This window comes from Neoarius graeffei, chromosome 1 (genome assembly GCF_027579695.1).
Source record: "Neoarius graeffei isolate fNeoGra1 chromosome 1, fNeoGra1.pri, whole genome shotgun sequence".
Classification (NCBI taxonomy): Eukaryota; Metazoa; Chordata; class Actinopteri; order Siluriformes; family Ariidae; genus Neoarius; species Neoarius graeffei.
The window spans coordinates 5,835,294-5,858,447 of record NC_083569.1 but is presented as its reverse complement, the minus strand read 5'-3'; the positions used below and the strand labels follow the sequence as shown (position 1 = coordinate 5,858,447).

The 23,154-nt window shown below is 41.4% G+C and overlaps 1 protein-coding gene across 4 annotated transcripts in view; it reads left to right on the top strand.

Moving 5' to 3' along the window:
- ipo13a (importin 13a) overlaps window positions 1–23,154 on the top strand; it is a 65,242-nt gene that overhangs the window by 28,803 nt on the left and 13,285 nt on the right. Inside the window, exons 7-18 of one of the 4 annotated variants that reach the window (XM_060928771.1) lie at window positions 5,053–5,173; window positions 5,355–5,502; window positions 7,998–8,179; window positions 11,719–11,745; window positions 11,836–11,970; window positions 13,664–13,801; window positions 15,505–15,585; window positions 15,719–15,787; window positions 15,906–16,002; window positions 19,743–19,795; window positions 21,346–21,412; window positions 21,501–21,559. In XM_060928771.1, the coding sequence (XP_060784754.1) occupies window positions 5,053–5,173; window positions 5,355–5,502; window positions 7,998–8,179; window positions 11,719–11,745; window positions 11,836–11,970; window positions 13,664–13,801; window positions 15,505–15,585; window positions 15,719–15,787; window positions 15,906–16,002; window positions 19,743–19,795; window positions 21,346–21,412; window positions 21,501–21,559 (1,177 nt within the window). Of the gene's footprint in view, window positions 1–5,052; window positions 5,174–5,354; window positions 5,503–7,997; window positions 8,180–11,718; window positions 11,746–11,835; window positions 11,971–13,663; window positions 13,802–15,504; window positions 15,586–15,649; window positions 15,788–15,905; window positions 16,003–19,742; window positions 19,796–21,345; window positions 21,413–21,500; window positions 21,560–23,154 lie in introns of all 4 variants that reach the window. The other 3 variants (XM_060928765.1, XM_060928776.1, XM_060928784.1) reach the window with 3 other exon arrangements.

Here is a 23,154-nt window from a genome sequence, read left to right as displayed (position 1 = left end):
GCATGGTTTTATCTGGTTTTAAATAAATGAGATTGATAATAATGTGAATGTTCACAACTAGTACATACAAACTCTGCAGCTTCTGATTCAGCAGCTGCGTCATACTCCGCAAAAACATCAGCAAGAACCTACAATATAAATGGAAATGCAATACACTAAGCTCAAATGACTTTTGGAAAGTATAATTTCGAAATCTTTTCTACATATTCTTGAAGTCGGTCATCGGGGTACTTGCTACCGTTCCCTAACAACGCATGGCAAAGGGTAAAGTGTAGTGTTGCTACGAGTACTTGCTAAAGCCTCCGGTGGAAGATCCTCGATGTGCTGATAAGACGTACAGTTCTATAGAACACACAAGTGTCACGATAATCACAAAACACATGCAAATTGTTAAAATACCTAATTTTTAAGCAATCATGTGTTGATCTCTTCCGAATAGAATCTATGATAGCCTACCCTCTTTACCCTTTGCCTCTTGTTGCTAGGCGGCAGTTACACGAAAGCCGCAAGCTTTCACAAGCAAATACATGACTGATATCACGCCGACTTTATGATTACCATGAATGTGTACTCTATGAGCGCTCTGGAGCGAGTCACTTCCAAGATGGCCGCGCAGACCGCATGGTTACTATTTTTAGCATCATGTCGGAGCACTCTATAGCTCTACGTACCTTTATCTTATGTCGTTTCTCAACACATGTTCTGACAGTTGGACTGTCTTTGGAGGAGTCGGCTTGTCCCAGGCGACTGCTGGATCCGGCATAGCTACTAGTAGACCCTCTCCGGAATACTGTAGGCACTGCTGATGGTAGCAGCACACGTTTGTGATGAACTGAACACCCAAGAGATTCTTTTAAGCTGGGAAGGGTGTCAAAACAATCCAAATCGAAGTGTTCAGAGCACAGGACGGATGTTGGTGAGGGCTCCCACTTGTCACGAGTGCGCCTGACTTGCTTCACCCACTTCGCATGCAGCTCGGGATCTCTGGGAAACTTGAATAAACTTACCCCATCCTTGTGGGTTTTGGAGCAAAAGCCGGCAACACAACACGAAGGCAGTAGTGCTTGAAAGTTTGTGAACCCTTTAGAATTTTCTATATTTCTGCATAAATATGACCTAAAACATCATCGGATTTTCACACAAGTCCTAAAAGTAGATAAAGAGAACCCAGTTAAACAAATGAGACAGAAATATTATACTTGCTCATTTATTTATTGAAGAAAATGATCCAATATTACATATCTGTGAGTGGCAAAAGTATGTGAACCTTTGCTTTCAGTATCTGGTGTGACCCCCTTGTGCAGCAATAACTGCAACTAAACATTTGCGGTAACTGTTGATCAGTCCTGCACACCGGCTTGGAGGAATTTTAGCCCGTTCCTCCGTACAGAACAGCTTCAACTCTGGGATGTTGGTGGGTTTCCTCACATGAACTGCTCGCTTCAGGTCCTTCCACAACATTTCCATTGGATTAAGGTCAGGACTTTGACTTGGCCATTCCAAAACATTAACTTTATTCTTCTTTAACCATTCTTTGGTAGAATGACTTGTGTGCTTAGGGCCGTTGTCTTGCTGCATGACCCACCTTCTCTTGAGATTCAGTTCATGGACAGATGTCCTAACATTTTCCTTTAGAATTCGCTGGTATAATTCAGAATTCATTGTTCCATCAATGATGGCAAGCCGTCCTGGCCCAGATGCAGCAAAACAGGCCCAAACCATGATACTACCACCACCATGTTTCACAGATGGGATAAGGTTCTTATGCTGGAATGCAGTATTTTCCTTTCTCCAACAATAACGCTTCTCATTTAAACCAAAAAGGTCTATTTTGGTCTCATCCATCCCAAAACATTTTTCCAATAGCCTTCTGGCTTGTCCACATGATCTTTAGCAAACTGCAGACAAGCAGCAATGTTCTTTTTGGAGAGCAGTGGCTTTCTCCTTGCAACCCTGCCATGCACACCATTGTTGTTCAGTGTTCCCCTGATAGTGGACTCATGAACATTAACATTAGCCAATGGGAGAGAGGCCTTCAGTTGCTTAGAAGTTACCCTGGGGGTCCTTTGTGACCTCGCCAACTATTACACGCCTTGCTCTTGGGATGATCTTTGTTGGTCGACCACTCCTGGGGAGGGTAACAATGGTCTTGAATTTCCTCCATTTGTACACAATCTGTCTGACTGTGGATTGGTGGAGTCCAAACTCTTTAGAGATGGTTTTGTAACCTTTTCCAGCCTGATGAGCATCAACAACGCTTTTTCTGAGGTCCTCAGAAATCCCCTTTGTTCGTGCCATGATACACTTCCACAAACATGTGTTGTGAAGATCAGACTTTGATAGATCCCTGTTCTTTAAATAAAACAGGGTGCCCACTCACACCTGACTCTAATTTCACCTTCAAATTAACTGCTAATCCTAGAGGTTCACATACTTTTGCCACTCACAGATATGCAATATTGGATCATTTTCCTCAATAAATAGTATAATATTTTTGTCTCAGTTGTTTAACTGGGTTCTCTTTATCTACTGTTAGGACTTGTGTGAAAATCTGATGATGTTTTAGGTCATATTTATGCGGAAATATAGAAAATTCTAAAGGGTTCACAAACTTTCAAGCACCACTGTGTAAATATATATATATATATATATATATATATATATATATAATAATGTATAATAATGATACTAATAATGACAAACTGAACACCTGCCGCATCAACAACAAACTGGTAAGTTAGGAGGAAGGTTCTTTCGCTGACGTCATATAGCTCCTCCTCCTCCTCCGTCTCCTGGGTGCTGCAGCCCCGTCAAATTTGCCCAAATAGCCGCGTTTTTTATCATAACTTGTAAAATAGGCGCCTTCGTGAATTAATATATGGATCATCGGGAATTACTTTTTATGTTATAAAACATCGCCAAAGATGTCAAAAATGTGTCATCAGATCTTTAAAAAAAAAAAAAATCACTGTGCTTAAATTGACTTAATGGTATAAAACTCCTCGATGCCAAAAAGCTAATCTTCAGTGAGACAGCTATGAAAGTTGACGTTTATCTAAGAGTGGAGGTCTGCAGAATTCATTGTGCTTTCTAAAAGGTTCTTTGGGGGAAATAAAAAAAAATAAATTTACGAAGTGCTAAACTAGGACAACGGCTATTAACTTGGACAGCTAACAGAATAAATGATTACTTTCAGGTGCTCACCATCTGAAAAGCTCTTGGGAAATTAATATACCCCCGACACACTGTAAGAACTCAACATAGCTATGATGTGTTAAGTAGGATAATGCACTCTTAGAGAAAAAAAAAATAGTTGAAACCTTCAAGGGTTGTTTGGAATCCTAAAAGGAACCCACTCTGAAAGAGAACACCTCTTTTGGGTACTTTTATAGAATATCTTTAAGGGTTCTTTCAGAAGGGGGTGGCACGGTGGTGTATTGATTAGCACTGTTGCCTCACAGCAAGATGGTTCTGGGTTCGAGCCCAGTGGCTGACGGGGGCCTTTCTGCGTGGAGTTTGCATGTTCTCCCCGTGTCTGCATGGGTTTCCTAACTCTAACCCTTTTTCTGTGGCAGAATGACTGTACAGCATACAGCTTTAATAAAAAAAAACCCACTAGAATTTGGAGCACAAGTTTTAATTTTCTTTGGGCTTTCTGAAATCAAAAATATACATACAGCACACTTAATATTTGGGTAAAATGTCTCTTTGCAAGATTCACCTTGACCAAACATTTTTGTTTACCATGAACAAGCTTCTGGCAGGATATTTTTCGACTCTTCATGGTAGAATTGGTAGAGTTCAATTAAATTTGTTGACTTATAAGCACGGTCCATATATTTTCAACAGGGTTGAAGTCAGGACTTGTTTTAAGCTTAATGTTCACCTGCTTTATCCTCCACAACCAGCTCTGATGCGTGTTTGGGTTCACTGTCCTGTTGTAACTCCCAAGTCGTGTTCAAGTTTCTGATGGTTTATGCTGAAGAATTCTGAGGTAGTCCTCCTTCTTCATTATTCCATCCACTTTGTGCAATGAACCAGTTCCACTGGCAGCAAAACAGCCCCAGAGCACGATGATCCTACTGTACCACCACCACCAGCTGGTACAGTGTCCCTCTGTACATGGTGGTCATTGTGGCCAAACAACTCAATCTTTGTCTCATCTGACCATACAGCTTTCCTCCAGAAGGCTTTTTCTTTGTCCATGTGGTCAGCTTCAAACTTTAGTTAAGCTTGAAGGTGTCAATTTTGGAGCAGGGGGTTATTTCTTGGATAGCAGCCTCTTAGTCCATGGTGATCTGAACTGTAGACAGTGATCCATCAACTTCCAGTTCATGGCAGGGCTGTGTCATGGTGGTTCCCAGTGACAGTTTGGGTTTTCTTGAAGCAAAGTGGCTTGGCAAAGTGACTACACATCACAATAACTTAGTACAATTGTTTGAACTGATCTTGGAATTTGCAGGTGTTTCGAAATGGCTCCAAGAGACATTCCGGAGTTGTGTATATCTGCGATTCTCTTTCTCAGATCTGCACTGAGCTCCTTGGACTTTCCCATTTTACTGTGTGTTGGTCAATCCAATAAACAAATTCTTTTTATGAAGGCACAGAGGAGCTACCAGCTGTAGTCAATCATGATCACTAACAGGAAGTTAAAAGACTTCGGCAAGGTAAGAGACATTTTGGAAGTTTCAGCACCTCTGAATTAATAATCTAAGTGAGCGTATGTACATTTTTGACCCTGTGTTGATTGATTTCAGAAAACCCAAAGAAAATTAAAACTTGTGCACCAAATTCTAGTGTTTTTTTAATTATTATTAAAGCTGTACGCTGTCCAATCATTCTGCCACAGAAAAAGAACAGTTCAAAGAAATGACAAAGCGCAAATATTGCCATGACATTCATATCCAAGATGGCATTCATGTCACTGTATGTAAACTTCTGACCACAACTGTATGTATGTACAGTATATGTTCATAGCGTTGTTTAGAAAAGTGTAAAAATACAGGTTCTGATGTGTTGGAGTAGCCGTGAATAGCGTTTACCATGTTGCAGAGTCGATATCTCGGACACTCTCATGTGTGTGTATGAGCTGCTGGGCCCCGAACTATTGCGCAAACTGTACGACAAACTCGGCGTGTTGCTGACCGACACGACACACGCCTCGTCATGGCAGGTCAGTATCTCATTTGGCTTGATGATGAACTTTTAAAACTCTTACCTGAATAAACTGCATATTGATCTTGATGTTGGGGCGGAGCTAAGGGAAAACCCGGGGTGATCATGAAACATCCATCTTTGTCCTTTGTTCTATCCGTCTTTACCAACTGCTTCTTTCTGTCTCTCTCTGTATGGAGGATATAGAGACTCTGCTGTTCGGTTTCCAGTCCATAGCTGACACAGTGGACATCAGTTATTCAGACGTGATCCCAGGTCTGATCGGCCTCATCCCGCTCATCTCTGTGAGCAGCGTTCAGCTCGCAGAGACCGTCATGCTCACACTAGGTACAGCAGGATATGTACAAGACACTGGAGAAATTGTAGCTCCGAGCATCAGAGCAGTGCTTTTAAAAAAAATCAGTACCCTATGGGTACATGTGGCTACTGCTTATAAATAAAATTGTTTTCTGATACACTGTCCACGCAGTAAATATCGCATATATACATGTTATCATTTATATTCGCCTCATCTTTTACAAGCGTCACCAAGCTGTGAGCAGCATCAGGGCTTTGTTCAAAATACAGCGCCGTGAACTCGATCTGTTTTCAAAATAGTAAGAAAGCGCTTGTTCGTGAATTGTCTTCGAAGCGTTATTTAGTACTAATGAGCAAAAAAAAAAAAAAAGATTCATTGAAAAACACAAGTACTCATTACAAGTCTTGTTGAACGGCTGGAATTCTTCACCTAAATATCTGCCAAAAAGCTTAAAACTTTCAATAGGAGTAAACAAAAGCTGTAATAATCAAAAGATAAACTTCGTCAAATGAACACCACTTACCGTACAGTGGTGCTTGAAAGTTTATGAACCCTTTAGAATTTTCTATATTTCTGCATAAATATGACCTAAAACATCATCAGATTTTCACACAAGTCCTTAAAAGTAGATAAAGAGAACCCAGTTAAACAAATGAGACAAAAATATTATACTCGGTCATTTATTTATTGAGGAAAATGATCCAATATTACATATCTGTGAGTGGCAAAAGTATGTGAACCTTTGCTTTCAGTATCTGGTGTGACCCCCTTGTGCAGCAATAACTATTGATCAGTCCTGCACACCGGCTTGGAGGAATTTTAGCCCGTTCCTCCGTACAGAACAGCTTCAACTCTGGGATGTCGGTGGGTTTCCTCACATGAACTGCTCGCTTCAGGTCCTTCCACAACATTTCCATTGGATTAAGGTCAGGACTTTGACTTGGCCATTCCAAAACATTAACTTTATTCTTCTTTAACCATTCTTTGGTAGAACGACTTGTGTGCTTAGGGTCGTTGTCTTGCTGCATGACCCACCTTCTCTTGAGATTCAGTTCATGGACAGATGTCCTGACATTTTCCTTTAGAATTTGCTGGTATAATTCAGAATTCATTGTTCCATCAATGATGGCAAGCCATCCTGGGCCAGATGCAGCAAAACAGGCCCAAACCATGATACTACCACCACCATGTTTCACAGATGGGATAAGGTTCTTATGCTGGAATGCAGTGTTTTCCTTTCTCCAAACATAACGCTTCTCATTTAAACCAAAAAGTTCTCTTTTGGTCTCATCCGTCCACAAAACATTTTTCCAATAGCCTTCTGGCTTGTCCACATGATCTTTAGCAAACTGCAGACAAGCAGCAATGTTCTTTTTGGAGAGCAGTGGCTTTCTCCTTGCAACCCTGCCATGCACACCATTGTTGTTCAGTGTTCTCCTGATGGTGGACTCATGAACGTTAGCCAATGTGAGAGAGGCCTTCAGTTGCTTAGAAGTTACCCTGGGGTCCTTTGTGACCTCGCCGACGATTACATGCCTCGCTCTTGGAGTGATCTTTGTTGGTCGACCACTCCTGGGGAGGGTAACAGTGGTCTTGAATTTCCTCCATTTGTACACAAATCTGTCTGACTGTGGATTGGTGGAGTCCAAACTCTTTAGAGATGGTTTGGTAACTTTTTCCAGCCTGATGAGCATCAACAACGCTTTTTCTGAGGTCCTCAGAAATCTCCTTTGTTCGTGCCATGATACACTTCCACAAACGTGCGTTGTGAAGATCAGACTTTGATAGATCCCTGTTCTTTAAATAAAACAGGGTGCCCACTCACACCTGACTCTAATTTCACCTTCAAATTAACTGCTAATCCTAGAGGTTCACATACTTTTGCCACTCACAGATATGTAATATCGGATCATTTTCCTCAATAAATAAATGACCAGGTATAATATTTTTTTTGTCTCATTTGTTTAACTGGGACTTGTGTGAAAATCTGATGATGTTTTAGGTCCTATTTATACAGAAATATAGAAAATTCTAAACGGTTCACAAACTTTCAAGCACCACTGTACTTGATTTCGAATCATTAGCCTTGGCGAACCACGAGATGAATTTCGTTTACCTTTTTATCTGCCGATTTTCTTCAGATACTACGAAGTTATAACGAGGTTTCTCTTATTTCTTTTCTGGTTCTGATTGGTGCCGAAGTTTTGCTATTGTTACACTGATTCTTACATTCTTATACTCATTCTTGTGTACCTTTTGATATCGCGAGATCACGATTTGCCATTCTGGTGATTTTTAATGCTTATGTGTATTGCACGATTGTTATACTATTCAGTTCTTACAGCACGATGACACAGTGGCTATCACCTCTATATGAGGCACAAAAATTATTCACGGCAGGAAAAATTAGGATCTGCATTACGCATGTGTCAAAAATGGTAAAAAAAAAAAATCATCCTATAAAATCGAGGACCATGCTTATGTGTTATACAGTATACGCACAGTTTTCGTCTGTGTTTGTTAGGCTCACTGGCCGAGTGGTTGTCGGATCACCCAGTCATGGTGCCCGCTGTCCTGTGTGTCGTCTTGCCTGCCCTGTCAGACGCTGACCTGTCCGTGCCCGCCATCTCCACGCTGAAGAGAATCTGCCGCGAGTGCAAGCATCACCTTTACGCGCACGCCAACGACATCCTGTCATCCTCACAGGTACAAAAAAATGACTTCTAGAATCCGTCATCGTGCTTTGTCCCCCTTTAAGACGTTGACAAGTATACGTCCACTGCACGGGCGATTGCTCTAAGACAACGAGGGAGGCTCAGCCTCCTCTAAAAATGACGAACATCGTGTAGGATGAATTGCACTAGGCTTATGTTTTAGCCGACCTTATAACATTGCTATTTCAGATCCAGAATCATAGAAATATATGTGCTCAACCCAACTACAGTGCAAAATCATTCCGTTATAACTTTCCCCAGTTCGCCTAATGTGTGCGTGAGTTTTTCCCCCTCATGACAGCGCGATGCAGCCCAGCCTCAGTGGATTGGGAGCTACAGTGGTGCTTGAAAGTTTGTGAACCCTTTCAAATGTTCTATATTTCTGCATAAATATGACCTAAAACATCATCGGATTTTCACACAAGTCCTAAAAGTAGATAAAGAGAACCCAGTTAAACAAATGAGATCAAAATATTATACTTGGTCATTTATTTATTGAGGAAAATGATCCAATATTACATATCTGTGAGTGGCAAAAGTATGTGAACCTTTGCGTTCAGTATCTGGTGTGACCCCCTTGTGCTGCAATAACTGCAACTAAACATTTGTGGTAACTGTTGATCAGTCCTGCACACCGGCTTGGAGGAATTTTAGCCCGTTCCTCCGTACAGAACAGCTTCAACTCTGGGATGTCGGTGGGTTTCCTCACATGAACTGCTCACTTCAGGTCCTTCCACAACATTTCCATTGGATTAAGGTCAGGACTTTGACTTGGCCATTCCAAAACATTAACTTTATTCTTCTTTAACCGTTCTTTGGTAGAATGACTTGTGTGCTTAGGGTTGCTGTCTTGCTGCATGATCCACCTTCTCTTGAGATTTAGTTCATGGACAGATGTCCTGACATTTTCCTTTAGAATTTGCTGGTATAATTCAGAATTCCTTGTTCCAACAATGATGGCAAGCCATCCTGGCCCAGATGCAGCAAAACAGGCCCAAACCATGATACTACCACCACCATGTTTCACAGAAGGGATAAGGTTCTTATGCTGGAATGCAGTGCTTTCCTTTCTCCAAACATAACGCTTCTCATTTAAACCAAAAAGTTCTATTTTGATCTCATTTGTCCACAAAACATTTTCCAATAGCCTTCTGGCTTGTCCACATGATCTTTAGCAAACTGCAGACGAGCAGCAATGTTCTTTTTGGAGAGCAGTGGCTTTCTCCTTGCAACCCTGCCATGCACACCATTGTTGTTCAGTGTTCTCCTGATGGTGGACTCATGAACATTGGCTAATGTTAATGTGAGAGAGGTCTTCAGTTGCTTAGAAGTTACCTTGGGGTCCTTTGTGACCTCGCCGACTATTACACACCTTGCTCATGGAGTGATCTTTGTTGGTCGACCACTCCTGGGGAGGATAACAATGGTCTTGAATTTCCTCCATTTGTACACAATCTGTCTGACTGTGGATTGGTGGAGTCCAAACTCTTTAGAGATGGTTTTGTAACCTTTTCCAGCCTGATGAGCATCAACAATGCTTTTTCTGAGGTCCTCAGCAATCTCCTTTGTTCGTGCCATGATACACTTCCACAAACATGTGTTGTGAAGATCAGACTTTGATAGATCCCTGTTCTTTAAATAAAACAGGGTGCCCACTCACACCTGATTGTCATCCCATTGATTGAAAACACCTGACTTTAATTTCACCTTCAAATTAACTGCTAATCCTAGAGGTTCACATACTTTTGCTACTCACAGATATGTAATATTGGATAATTTTCCTCAATAAATAAATGACCAAGTATAATATTTTTGTCTCATTTGTTTAACTGGGTTCTCTTTATCTACTTTTAGGACTTGTGTGAAAATATGATGTTGTTTTAGGTCATATTTATGCAGAAATATAGGAAATTCTAAAGGGTTCACAAACTTTCAAGCACCACTGTATGCGCTTGTCAATCTCAAAATGCAAGACGATTATTGGACAAATACTGCGAAAACGCCCGCCCACGGAGTTTCATGGACTCCCAGCCTCAGTGGACTTCAACGGCATTTGGGAGCTCTGCGCTTTTCAATCTCAAAATGCAAGACGGTTATTGGACAAATACTGCGAAAACGCCCGCCCACGGACTCCCAGCCTCACATGGGAGGGACATGGCAGTTTCCGCGAGGAGACTGGTGATTGGTGAAAGCGGCCGGATATTTTCTTTGATTGACAGCTCGTTTCAAGTATAGACAGGCAGCGGTACAGTGTTGCCAGATTGGGCGGTTTTAAGTGCATTTTGGCGGGTTTTGAACATATTTTGGGCTGGATAACGTCAGCAGTATCTGGCAACATCAGTTCAGTCCCATGCGGATTCGCGAGTGCTGTGGTGTATTGCAAGAGATCAGCTTACATTTCGATTTCATTCATTACATACGGTTTCTACCAGCTTTTTTAGTTTGTATATATTTTCATTGTAAATATAGTGTTGTCACGTTTGCTATCTTAGTTCCAGAAATTTCGTTTATTTGAGTGACTGAACTTGAACTTGAGGGGGCTAGTCAGCTAGCAAGAAAGCTGCGCACGGATGCCAAGCATTGCTGATTTAATTTTGTCGAAGCCATTTGCCAGTCTTCCTTTCGAGGAAAAAATTAAAATTAAAGAGCAGGGTAGACCAACGCCTCAAATTGACTTGGTGAAAAAGGTCGGGAATAATACTCGTTCCTTTCAGCTCTCCTGGTATGAGAAAGTGAATTGGCTAACAGCAAGTGACCCACATCAACAACAGTAAATAGGCTACTTTAGTAATATGTCATGGATGGACCAAAAATATAGAATCTATTTAAAATGTTTATGCTGAGTATATTATACTGGAATATATGTTTTTCTGGATATGAATTAAACACAGCTACAATTTGGAAAACATTTTTAAACAAAAACACAGCCGAGGTCAATTTTTAAACAACATGATGCCACAATTTTAAAATATAAAATGTTAAAATATACCCCTCCCCCCCAACACCACCATCATGTATATTGGACAGTAGGCTAATGGGCCAAAAGAACCTGTTATTTCACAGTTTGTGACCCTGCCAACAATCAGCCAGATCAGAGGCAAGAGTATGGGCAAAACTGATGTGTTTTTTCTTTTAAAATCTGGAAATATCGTAACCGACCAGCCTCCCCTGTTTGAAAGACGACCAGCCGCCACTGGTCCACTGAGAGCTTGAAGTCTGGGGTTTTTTTTTCTGATGTTTTAAAAATAACAGGAATGACATAAGGATACAAGCTGAATGATGAATGAAAGGTTTCTCAGAAGAAAGCATCACACTGAACGCACTCTGCTTTAAATTCCTCGATTTTTTTTTTTTTTGGATGGCTAATAGTTCAAAACAGGAACACTGGATTAAAATCTTTTAAAGATTTCTCCAGGAACCCTTTAGGGGTAGCAAACCTTTTATTCTAAGAATATAGCCATGATGAAGATCTTAACATGATCAGCATGATTTTTGGACAACTCTGAATGTGGTTTTTTTTTTTTTTTTCAGGATGCACTCGTTAAGCGAATCCACAAGGTCAGAATTCCTCTCGATGTGTGATTTTACAGTACATCCGTGTTAGGGAGTGACTTATTCATCAGAGCACTTTTTTTTTTTCTTCTACAGAGCCCTCAGAGCACGTGGCTGATGCAGGCTCTGGGATTTTTACTCTCGGCCATGCCGGATGAGGAGATTCCGGAAAAGCTGCTCTCTCTCCTCTCGCCTCATATCCAGGAACTGGAGCAGCTGGCCAATCAGGCGGTACGGATCAAACCGGCACTTTACGCCGCGCAAATCATCGCGTCCAAATAACTCGAAATGTATTCAAATGGAAGAGTTTCATTTCCGTCAATTCCACGGTTGCCTAGCAACAGTGTGCTTACGATTTTGATCTCTTGAAGCGTCCAGCTTTTTAGATTTATGTTGCGTAAGGAATGTCAGGCTGGTCCTACGACAGGTCATAGCCGAGGTGATAAAGTGATTAATCAGTTGATCTGGTAGCATAAGTGACGAGGAATTAATTAAACATTAGATATACAGTGCTGAGCGTAAATAAGTGCACCCGCTTTGAAAAGTAACATTTTCAACAATATCTCAATGAACACAAACAATTTCCAAAATGTTTAATATAACATCTGTTTAACTTATAACGTGAAAGTAAGGTTAATAATATAACTTAGATTACACATTTTTCAGTTTTACTCAAATTAGGGTGGTGCAAAAATGAGTACACCCCACAACATCTAGTACTTTGTATGGCCTCCATGATTTTTAATGACGGCACCGAGTCTTCTAGGCATGGAATGAACAAGTTGGCGACATTTTGCAACATCAATCTTTTTCCATTCTTCAACAACGACCTCTTTTAGTGACTGATGCTCAACTCGTCTCTTCAGAATTCCCCAAAGAAAATAATTTCTTTCCACCACAAAGGTGAAGGCGACAAGAAGATCAGCAAAGCTTTACTTATCAGTCAGAATACTGTCGCAAAAGTGGTACAAAAATTTCAGAAAGATGGAACTGCAACCATCTCGCAGAGACGTCCAGGTCGTCCACGGAAGTTTACACCTCGACAGGAGCGGCTTCTGATGAGAAGGGTTGAAGAAAATCGGCATGCAGTTATCTAAAGAAGTAGAAAGCCAAACTGGGGTGACTATTTCCCGTGACGCAATACGGCGTACGTTGCAGAGGAACGGCATGCACGGACGCCGTCCACGAAAGAAGCCTCTCCTGAAGCCCAGGCACAAAAAAGCCCGCCTAGAGTTTGCCAGGGCCCATGCTGACAAAGATGAAGACTACTGGGACTCTATACTCTGGAGTGATGAGACCAAGATGAATGTTTTTGGAACTGATGGCGTCGCAAAGGTTTCACTGGTGCCTACAGTGAAACATGGTGGTGGCAGTGTCCTTATGTGGGGCTGCATTTCATTGATGGCATCATGAATTCACAGACGTATTGCTCTGTACTGAAAGAGAAGATGCTACCATCACTCCGTGCCCTTGGTCGTCGTGCACTTTTCCAACACACATCTGTTGGATTTCTGAAGAAGAACAGGGTGAAAGTGATTCAGTGGCCAAGTATGGAAAAAGATTGATGTTGCAAAATGTCGCCAACTTGTTCATTCCATGCCTAGAAGACTCGGTGCCGTCATTAAAAATCATGGAGGCCATACAAAGTACTAGATGTTGTGGGGTGTACTCATTTTTGCACCACCCTAATTTGAGTAAAACTGAAAAATGTGTAATCTAAGTTTATATTATTAACCTTACTTTCACGTTATAAGTTAAACAGATGTTATATTAAACTTGTCAGTATTTTGGAAATTGTTTGTGTTCATTGAGATATTGTTTAAAATGTTACTTTTCAAACGGGGTGTACTCATTTACGCTCAGCACTGTAAATATAAACTTATAAGCTTGTTGTGTTGTCTTGTCCTTTGCTTTAATTTCACAGCCCACTCCTGCCACTAAAAACTCTACGCTTCAAGTTCTGGGCCTGATCTCCAGCCTTTTCTCTACTCTGGACTTGAACATGCATGGCGAAGGACTGGACGGGGTTAAAGGTCATCGATTTGCTGCTCACGACAATCCGGTAAAGAAGCCTGCGTCCGGTTCAGAGCTCCTAATCTTTACTTTTCTTCTGAATACTTCAACACGTCCTTTTAGAATTTCAAACATCCTTTCTGCTGGTGGGAATCCCCGTTCTAATACTTCGTAGGCCCTCAGAAGCCCGAGGGGGTCGGGTCAATATGATCGTAGACACATCTTCAGCACAACCAGAAACGTTTGCGTTGCAGTTGCAGCATTTTCCGAATGACTAAATATATCATTCTTGCTTTATTGATATCCGGTTAGCGGTTACACATATACTTACAGTTGTGGTCAGAAGTTTACGTACAGTGACATGAATGCCATCTTGGATATGAATGTCGTGGCAATATTTGGGCTTTCAGTCATTTCTTTGAACTGTTCTTTTTCTGTGGCAGAATGATTGGACAGCGTACAGCTTTAATTAAAAAAAAACACTAGAATTTGTTGCACAAGTTTTAATTTTCTTTGGGTTTTCTGAAATCAACACAGGGTCAAAATTATACATACAGCACACCGAATATTTGGGTAAAATGTCTCTTTGCAACATTCACCTTGACCAAACATTTTTGTTTACCATGAAGAAGCTTCTGGCAGAATCCTGGTTGGATATTTCACGACTCTTCATGGTAGAATTAAATTAAATTTGTTGTTTTTTTTTCTTGGCATGGACTCGACTTATAAGCACGGTCCATATATTTTCAACAGGGTTGAAGTCAGGACTTGCTTTAAGCTTAATGTTCGCCTGCTTTATCCTCCACAACCAGCTCTGATGCGTGTTTGGGTTCATTGTCCTGTTGTAACTCCCAAGTCGTGTTCAAGTTTCTGATGGTTTATGCTGAAGAATTCTGAGGTAGTCCTCCTTCTTCATTATTCCATCCACTTTGTGCAATGAACCAGTTCCACTGGCACCAAAACAGCCCCAGAGCATGATGATCCTACCACCACCACCAGCTGGTACAGTGTCCCTCTGTACATGGTGGTCATTGTGGCCAAACAACTCAATCTTTGTGTCATCTGACCATACAGCTTTCGTCCAGAAGGCTTTTTCTTTGTCCGTGTGGTCAGCTTCAAACTTTAGTTAAGCTTGAAGGTGTCAATTTTGGAGCAGGGGGTTATTTCTTGGATAGCAGCCTCTTAGTCCATGGTGATCTGAACTGTAGACAGTGATCCATCAACTTCCAGTTCATGGCAGGGCTGTGCCATGGTGGTTCCTGACCATCCAAACCAATTTCCTTTCAGCTGAGGGTGACAGTTTGGGATTTCTTGAAGCAAAGTGGCTTGGCAAAGTGACTACACGTCACAATAACTTGCATACAATTGTTTGAACTGATCTTGGAATTTGCAGGTGTTTCGAAATGGCTCCAAGAGACATTCCGGAGTTGTGTATATCTGCGATCCTCTTTCTCAGATCCGCACTGAGCTCCTTGGACTTTCCCATTGTATTGTGTGTTGGTCAATCCAATAAGTGCTGTAAACAAACCCTTTTTATGAAGAAAATTAAAACTTGTGCACCAAATTCTAGTGTTTTTTTTTTAATTAAAGCTGTATGCTATCCAATCATTCTGCCACAGAAAAAGAACAGTTCAAAGAAATGACTGAAAGCCCAAATATTGCCACGACATTCATATCCAAGATGGCATTCATGTCACTGGATGTAAACTCACGTAGTGAATTCATTCTCCTTCATCTGGATTTTTCTTTCAGGTAGTCGTCGTGCTACAGCAAGTGTTTCCTCTCATCCAGACACTTCTGAGCAAGTGGCTCAAAGACACCGAAGTGGTGGAGGTAAGTGTTGTAAACACTTGAGTGCCAAAAAAAAAGCAGATTTACTTGTTTTGTTTCTTCACAGGCCTCATGTGCTGTTTTTGAGAAATCCCTGAAGACCCTTGGCGCTGATTTTGCTCCTCTCGTACCTCAGCTTTGTGAGCTGATTAGTCAGCTGTTCAGCGCCTACCCACAAGCCTGTGCTTTGGATCTTATACAGCAGGTGGAACAGTGGAATAGGAGTGTGTTTTTCAACAGCTACAGCTATCCTCTAACGCGCTACACTAACTATTCTCTCTCTCTCTCTCTCTCTCTCTCTCTCTTTCTTCGATGTTTTATAGCTGCTTCAGATATTTGCCTGTGAGAAGGAACATGTCTCGTCGATCGCTGCGGTTCTGGAACTTGTCACAAACGTAACCATGTCTGTTTTTCAGCATGGTAAGGGTTCCTCTTAATCAGGCGCAGGCACTGATGATAACAAAAGTGCTGCGTGACTCATGTGTTAATGTTAATGTCAGGGATGAGAATTTTCCGCCGATTGGCGGATTTCCGACTTTTTCAGACCAAAATGATCGTTTTTGAGATCGATGTAAATCCGTTGAGAAATTTCGGGGGGGGGGATGGTTAACGATCTGTGGTCACCTTATAACGCAGACATCCCAAGTCTCCCGGAAGTTCCGGGAGTCTCCCGCATATTGATAGTGGCTCCCTGATGCCCGCAAATTGGAGAATATCTCCTGGAATCTAGAGCAAGCAAGCAAGAGCGTGCACGCGAAACATTAATGTCTGCATCGCGCATATGACAGAGTGCGCGAGGGAGCGCAAGAGAGACTGCGTGTGTGCCTGTTCATGTAGCGCATGCTAGACAAAGAGCGTCCTGATTGGGTTACTCTGCAAAATAAGCCAATCAGCTTTCAGTGTGGGCGGGCTTTTATCTCTTTTCTCGAGGACGAAGTTTTCAGTTCAGTCAGTGCAGCCTACAGGATCGTCATGGCAGAGAGAGAGCGCACGCGCCCCAAAAAACGAAAATACAAAACCCACTTCACCTCAGATTACACAAAAGAATCTCCCTGTCTAATAAGGGTCAAAAATAATGACAAGTTTCACGCGATGTACTGTTTGCAGCAGTGGTTTCAGCATTGCCTATGGTGGCTTAAATGATTGTAAAGGACATGTTGAGGTGAGGAGTGTCATTTCATGTGCATTATATTTAGGTCTACAACAGGCTGGCATGAAAAGACCAAACTTATTGAAGATTTCCGTAAAGTAACAATGTATGAATATACATCATATATATCAAATACACGTCATATATAAGTGTGTATCTTTTATAAATGGGGTTAGCTTATCTAATGTAGCATGTTGGGGAGAATCATAGTATCATATCTATGTTTCTGATAAAATGTTAGGTATGATACCGTGTATAACTCTCCTACTTATTGCTCATTTCATAGGGGGATGGGGGGGGATTGCTGGCATGTGCCGCGCGGGAGCGTCTGCCCAAATTTTTTAGGCCGAGATGAACTTATAGTTTTTGATTTAAAAAAAATTTCCAATATGTAATGCCCATTGTACACGCCTGTTCTTTAATTCAAACTCACCATCTCGATCTTCAAATTGACCGTATGGTATCTGTATTACATTACACAACATCCTGTCCAGATAAAACCTCGTTAGTACACACAACAGTTGAAAGGGAAGTGATGACAGGGTATATACACCAATCTTTGAGTCAATTTACTACCATTTAATACCTTTTTTTTACTACCTTCAGATTTTTTTTACAACCACCACGACATCGAATTGCACCAAGTATCAATCAGAAAGATTTTGTGACATGCACATAGATTTTGTCATCCAACACTTACTTACATCATTACCATTATCCAGGAGACTCGGTTGCATATTTCGCAACAGGGCATTAGTTACAGTAACAATGTGAGGTGGGGTGGTTTGCTTCATTTAAGTGATGGAATGGTACTGGATTTAAACTTACAACCTTCTTGAAGACTGACTTCCAACCATTCGGCGACAGCTACAAATACTACTAGGTCTAGAGTCAACTAGTTGAATCTATTCTATACAGCATTTGATTAAAAAAAAAAAAAAACAAGCAGACAAAAATGTTGTCATCAACTCAAATAGCTGCGGAATGACGTACGTCATTATAGAAACCCGAGAAAACCAGGCACTGTTCTTGTTTACATTTCAAATCCATCCGTTTCGGGCGCGTAAGAAAAATATCCCCGTAAACTCCGCTTTTCCGTTTAAAGAGCCGAAAACTCTAAGTCTAACAAATTGCCCAAGTGAATAAAGCGTGTGTAACAGAAAAGGCTTTCCGTTATGATGTCTGTCTCCACCTGCGTGCGTTTGCGCTGACCGCAGTTAACCGGGTGCAGCTGAAGTGTCAATCACCAAATTAACAAGGGGCAGCGCAAACGCACGCAGGTGGAGACAGACATCATAACGGAAAGCCTTTTCTGTTACACGTGCGTAGACAAAAAAAAAATACCGTTTAGAAACATGGCGGACGGAGTAGAAAATGCCACCAAACTTCTTTATTTGAAAAATAAAACCCTTCGTTTTACCTTTATAAAAGTGTGTAACTGATATATACCATGTGTGGAAATTATTGTTGTGTTTGGTGGTTAATTATTTTTTCATACTTATAACGTTTTGTTTTCTTAAGAACAATGGTCTCTTTTTCCAGTGTGAATTATTAATATGACCTCAAGCTCCCCTATTCCCTGGTTTGAGTTCAGAGACTGGTGCTTTGAAGCCGTGTTAAGGCACCACAGAGTCTCCACCCGAAGCGTGGCATTGCCTCCCAGCACAATCTTCAAGTCTTGAGTCGGGTCCATGGGTCTGGTCTGCTCGTGCAGCTGCGGTGGTGTGGCCGTTGGTATAGCACTAGCACTAGTGCTAGCTGTCGAGGTGATAGACTGTTGCTGCCCACGACCGCGCATTCCCCTGACGTGTTTCTCCGACTTCATGTGCGACCTGAGCGCATTAGCCCCCATCCAATTAATATTAATGATTTTGAGGCATACTTTACAGTATGCCTGCCTGTCGTTCCCGATGACAGGCCTTATCCAAGCTTGAAAGCTTGGATCCCGGAGCCAGGATCGGGAAAACTTACATTTCCCCATTTCTAAACTTTTTGCCACCCGCTAGAATTCGATGAAGAGATACTGGTTCACTTAGCACTGCTTTCCGTCTCCACTTGGACTTAGCTATGCGCACGCAGACGATTTCAGATTTCTATCGACCAATGAATACAATGCATTGATATGACGTCAATATCAAGTTCATATCACACATTCATTTTTGAAGTAGCGGCGCAAGCAAGAAAGGATTTATTTTATTTTGCCTATTTCATCAAAATGAAACCAGTCATTGTCCAAAAGAAAAAAATAATACCTATTCTTTAAAAATAATACCTTTTGACCAAATTTATCACTTTTTAAGGCCATTAAATTTTGCGTTTTTGATTTATCACTTTTTAATACTTTTTAAAACCCCGCGGACACCCTGGATGAGTGATGTTGAATGTTGCCTGCTTAATATGCAGGACCTCCTGCTACCATGATAACATCAGAAGAAAGCTTCAGAGAATTATATAATAGAACTTTTTTCTGGTTTGCACTTCATTGTAAAGGATTAGAGTATTCAAAGACATGAATAGCAAAAATGCAGAAATATAATACTGTAGAGCTCGTTTATATTAAAAGGTGCATTGATTTTTTGAAATCATCAAATGTGAATTGATTAAAAACAAGTCTCTTGTACCATATTAATCATTTTCACCTGATAGCCCACCAAGAAGGGGAATTTATTTCCAAATAAATTGCAACTTTTTGCTGATAAAATTAATGGTTTTGGGGTAAAAAAAAAAAAAAAAAAGCCAAAAATCATTAGCTCCCGCCCCCTGGGCCCCGCTGGGTACCTGCAGCCCCCAAACCCCCGGCTTTTTTCAGACTTTTTAAATATTTTTCATTCTCATCCCTGTAATGTTGACTCAAAACTCAAAGACGATGTTCCAGTCCTAAAAGTTTCGAATCCTACCTTTTATTTCACATATGCATACTTATGCAATGAACACAACACCAACACCATTCTTTTGCATTTCAAGTCACATGATCTGCGCTCTGACAGTCAACGTGTGTGTGATATTGCAGGTGCAAGAGACCATCCTGATATGGTCGAGTCATTTATGAAGCTTCACGCCCAGGTTGGGAATTTTTACTCTGGACTCTGGTCTTTGCTTTAAGTTTGCATAAATTATTTAAGGTTCATATTATCACTTTATTCAAGGAGACAAGGGGGATGTGAACTCGCAGCTTCTGGTCATTAAAACCTTTGCCACTTGTTTACGATGTACACAGATACAGTTGTGGTCAGTTTACATACAGTGACAGAAAATTATACATACAGGGACAAAAATTTACATACGCTCACTTAGATTATTAATTCCGAGGTGCTGAAACTTCCAAAATGTGTCTTATCTTGCCAAGGCCGAGGCCTCTTAACTTCCTGTTAGTGATCATGATTGACTACAACCGGTAGCTTCTCTGTGCCTTCATAAAAAGGGTTCCTTTACAGCACTCGTAAAATGGGAAAGTCCAAGGAGCTCAGTGCAGATCTGAGAAAGAGGATCGCAGATGTACACAACTCCAGAATGTCTCTTGGAGCCATTTCGAAACAACTGCAAATTCCAAGATCAGTTCAAACAATTGTACTAAGTTATTGTGAGGTGTAGTCACTTTGCCAAGCCACTTTGCTTCAAGAAAACCCAAACTGTCACCCTCAGCTGAAAGGAAATTGGTTTGGATGGTCAGGAACAACCTGGGAACCACCATGGCACAGTCCTGCCATGAACTGGAAGCTGATGGATCACTGTCAACAGTTCAGATCACCATGGACTAAGAGGCTGCTATCCAAGAAATAACCTCCTGCTCCATAATTGACACCTTCAAGCTTAACTAAAGTTTGAAGCTGACCACACGGACAAAGAAAAAGCCTTCTGGAGGAAAGCTGTATGGTCAGATGAGACAAAGATTGAGTTGTTTGGCCACAATGACCACCATGTACAGAGGGACACTGTACCAGCTGGTGGTGGTGGTAGGATCATCGTGCTCCGGGGCTGTTTTGCTGCCAGTGGAACTGGTTCATTGCACAAAGTGGATGGAATAATGAAGAAGGAGGACGACCTCAGAATTCTTCAGCATAAACCATCAGAAACTTGAACACGACTTGGGAGATACAACAGGACAATGAACCCAAATACGCATCAGAGCTGGTTGTGGAGGATAAAGCAGGCTAACATTAAGCTTAAAGCAAGTCCTGACTTCAACCCTGTTGAAAATATATGGACCGTGCTTATAAGTCGAGTCCATGCCAAGAAAAAAACAACAAATTTAATTGAACTCTACCAATTCTACCATGAAGAGTCGTGAAACATCCAACCAGAATTTTGCCAGAAGCTTGTTCATGATAAACAGAAATGTTTGGTCAAGGTGAAGCTTGTGAAGAGACATTTTACCCAAATATTGGTTCAAAGAAATGACTGAAAGCCCAAATATTGCCATGACCATTCATATTCAAGATGACATTTATGTCACTGTATGTAAACTTCTGACCACAGTTGTATACTGTACTACTCTGATTTGCTCCATTCAAGTGACTTTTACAAGAAAGTGACATGTCGATGGATTATGTTTCTGTCCTGGAAATACAGCGGTGTTTGACGTGGTTGTTTTAAAAGCTTTTCTTGTGTGCCAGGTTTTGAAAAGGAAACCAGATCTGTATCGCTCGGAAGGTCTTGATATCAGAGTGGTCTTCTACTGTGGTGAGAGCCCAAGTAGCACTTTTAGAATTGAACACCAGGTTTCAGATGAAGACAGTCTTCACAGAGAGTTGTTCTTGCTTCCTTCAAGGGATTTTAGCTTTCAAATTTCCTGAGACGCCCACGCTGAGGTCCACATGCGGACTGTTTGTAAGTCACTTTTCCTCTATTGCACCAAAACAGCGTTCTGTACAGTGCCTCAATCTGTTACCTACTAGAGCGGCGGCTACAATTATCGACACCTTTTCAGATTTACCAATAAAAAAAATTCACAAACTTGAGTTTCAGTTCCAACAGTTATTATTGGTTAATTAATCAACCGGAAGACCCGCCCCCCTCGCCCTTTGATCTTGTCGTCTGATGACACAGCTCGTTACCCGAGATGTTTTTTTTTAGCATGATCAGCAATTTTTCGGAAAACCCGGACATTATCATCGCAGGTAAGTGTGGTGGAAATCAGAATTACTTCATTAATCCCCGGAGGGAAATTCAAATTTGCTACCAAGCTCCTGAATCAGAGAAGAAGTAAACATGTCTAAAAATAGAAGATAAAATTGTCTTAAAAAAGAATAAATAAAATAAATTTAAATAAGTTCAATAACTTAAGTAAAAGCAAAGTGAAGTGATTTATATACAATGATTCCTATATACATATATTGCACCTGAGTTAAGGATACAGTATACATGGTAAGACAGTGTACCACAGTTATACAGCTTGACTGCAACAGGTAGGAATGATTTCCTGGGTCTCTCAGTTGTGCAGCGTGGAAGAATCAGCCACGTGCTCCTGGGGCTGATCAGCTCCTCATGTAGAGGGTGGGAAGGACAGTCTAAGCCCCAATCCCAATTCTAATTTCTACCCCTCCCCCTTCCCCCTCTCCCTTCCCCTTGAAACTGAGCTACAAGGGATAGGGCTTGAAATTCAACCCCTACGTATTGGGATAGCCCTTCAACGATCGCATACGTCATCGCGTACCTCCGTCAGCGTTTACGTTAGTAAAACGCGACCAAATGCGTCATTGGCTGCGACCAGCCGCTACAGTCAGAGCCAGAACCAGAAATCTCTGCTGAAATGCCATCTGCTGCTGTTGTGATCACTGTGTCCTGGGCTATAGGCCTCTTTTTACGGTTGTCTGCAGCTAAACGGAGAGTGTGTTTTCCCACTCTGAACAAGTGCATATCACAGTACTATGTTGAAAACTCGTTTCAGACAGTTAAAATGACCAATATGATGAAAATGTGTTAAAAGCTCGAAAACCCATGCTTAGAAAGTTGTTTCATGTCACATATGCTCGAATGCACTCATTTCACTCAAAATCACTGTTCCTTGTTAAAAGTTTGCTTTATGCGCTGAAAATGTGTTTGGAACAGGTTGAAGGCGCTCCTGCTGTAGGAAAGCTGTTTTCTTGCACTCAGTGACCAAAGTGTGTATTCCCACTCTGAACAAGTGCATATGACAGTTCGCCGCGGGAACCGCCATCTTTCTGAAATCCGCATGAAATCTCGCTGAAATCCGCATGGCATTGTGGGAAATCACTCAAACCCCTTCGTTCGGAGTCAGCTCCAGGAAAATCTCCGTTTGGAGGGGTACAGAAGCCCTACCCCTTCCCCTACCCCTCCGCATTAACTGGGATTGGGATACCCCTACCCCTTCACGTGAACGCGCAAAATGGAGGAGAAGGGCCAAGGGGTAGGTCCAAGGGGTGAAATGGGATTCGGCCTAAGATTTGTTTTTATTTTGGACA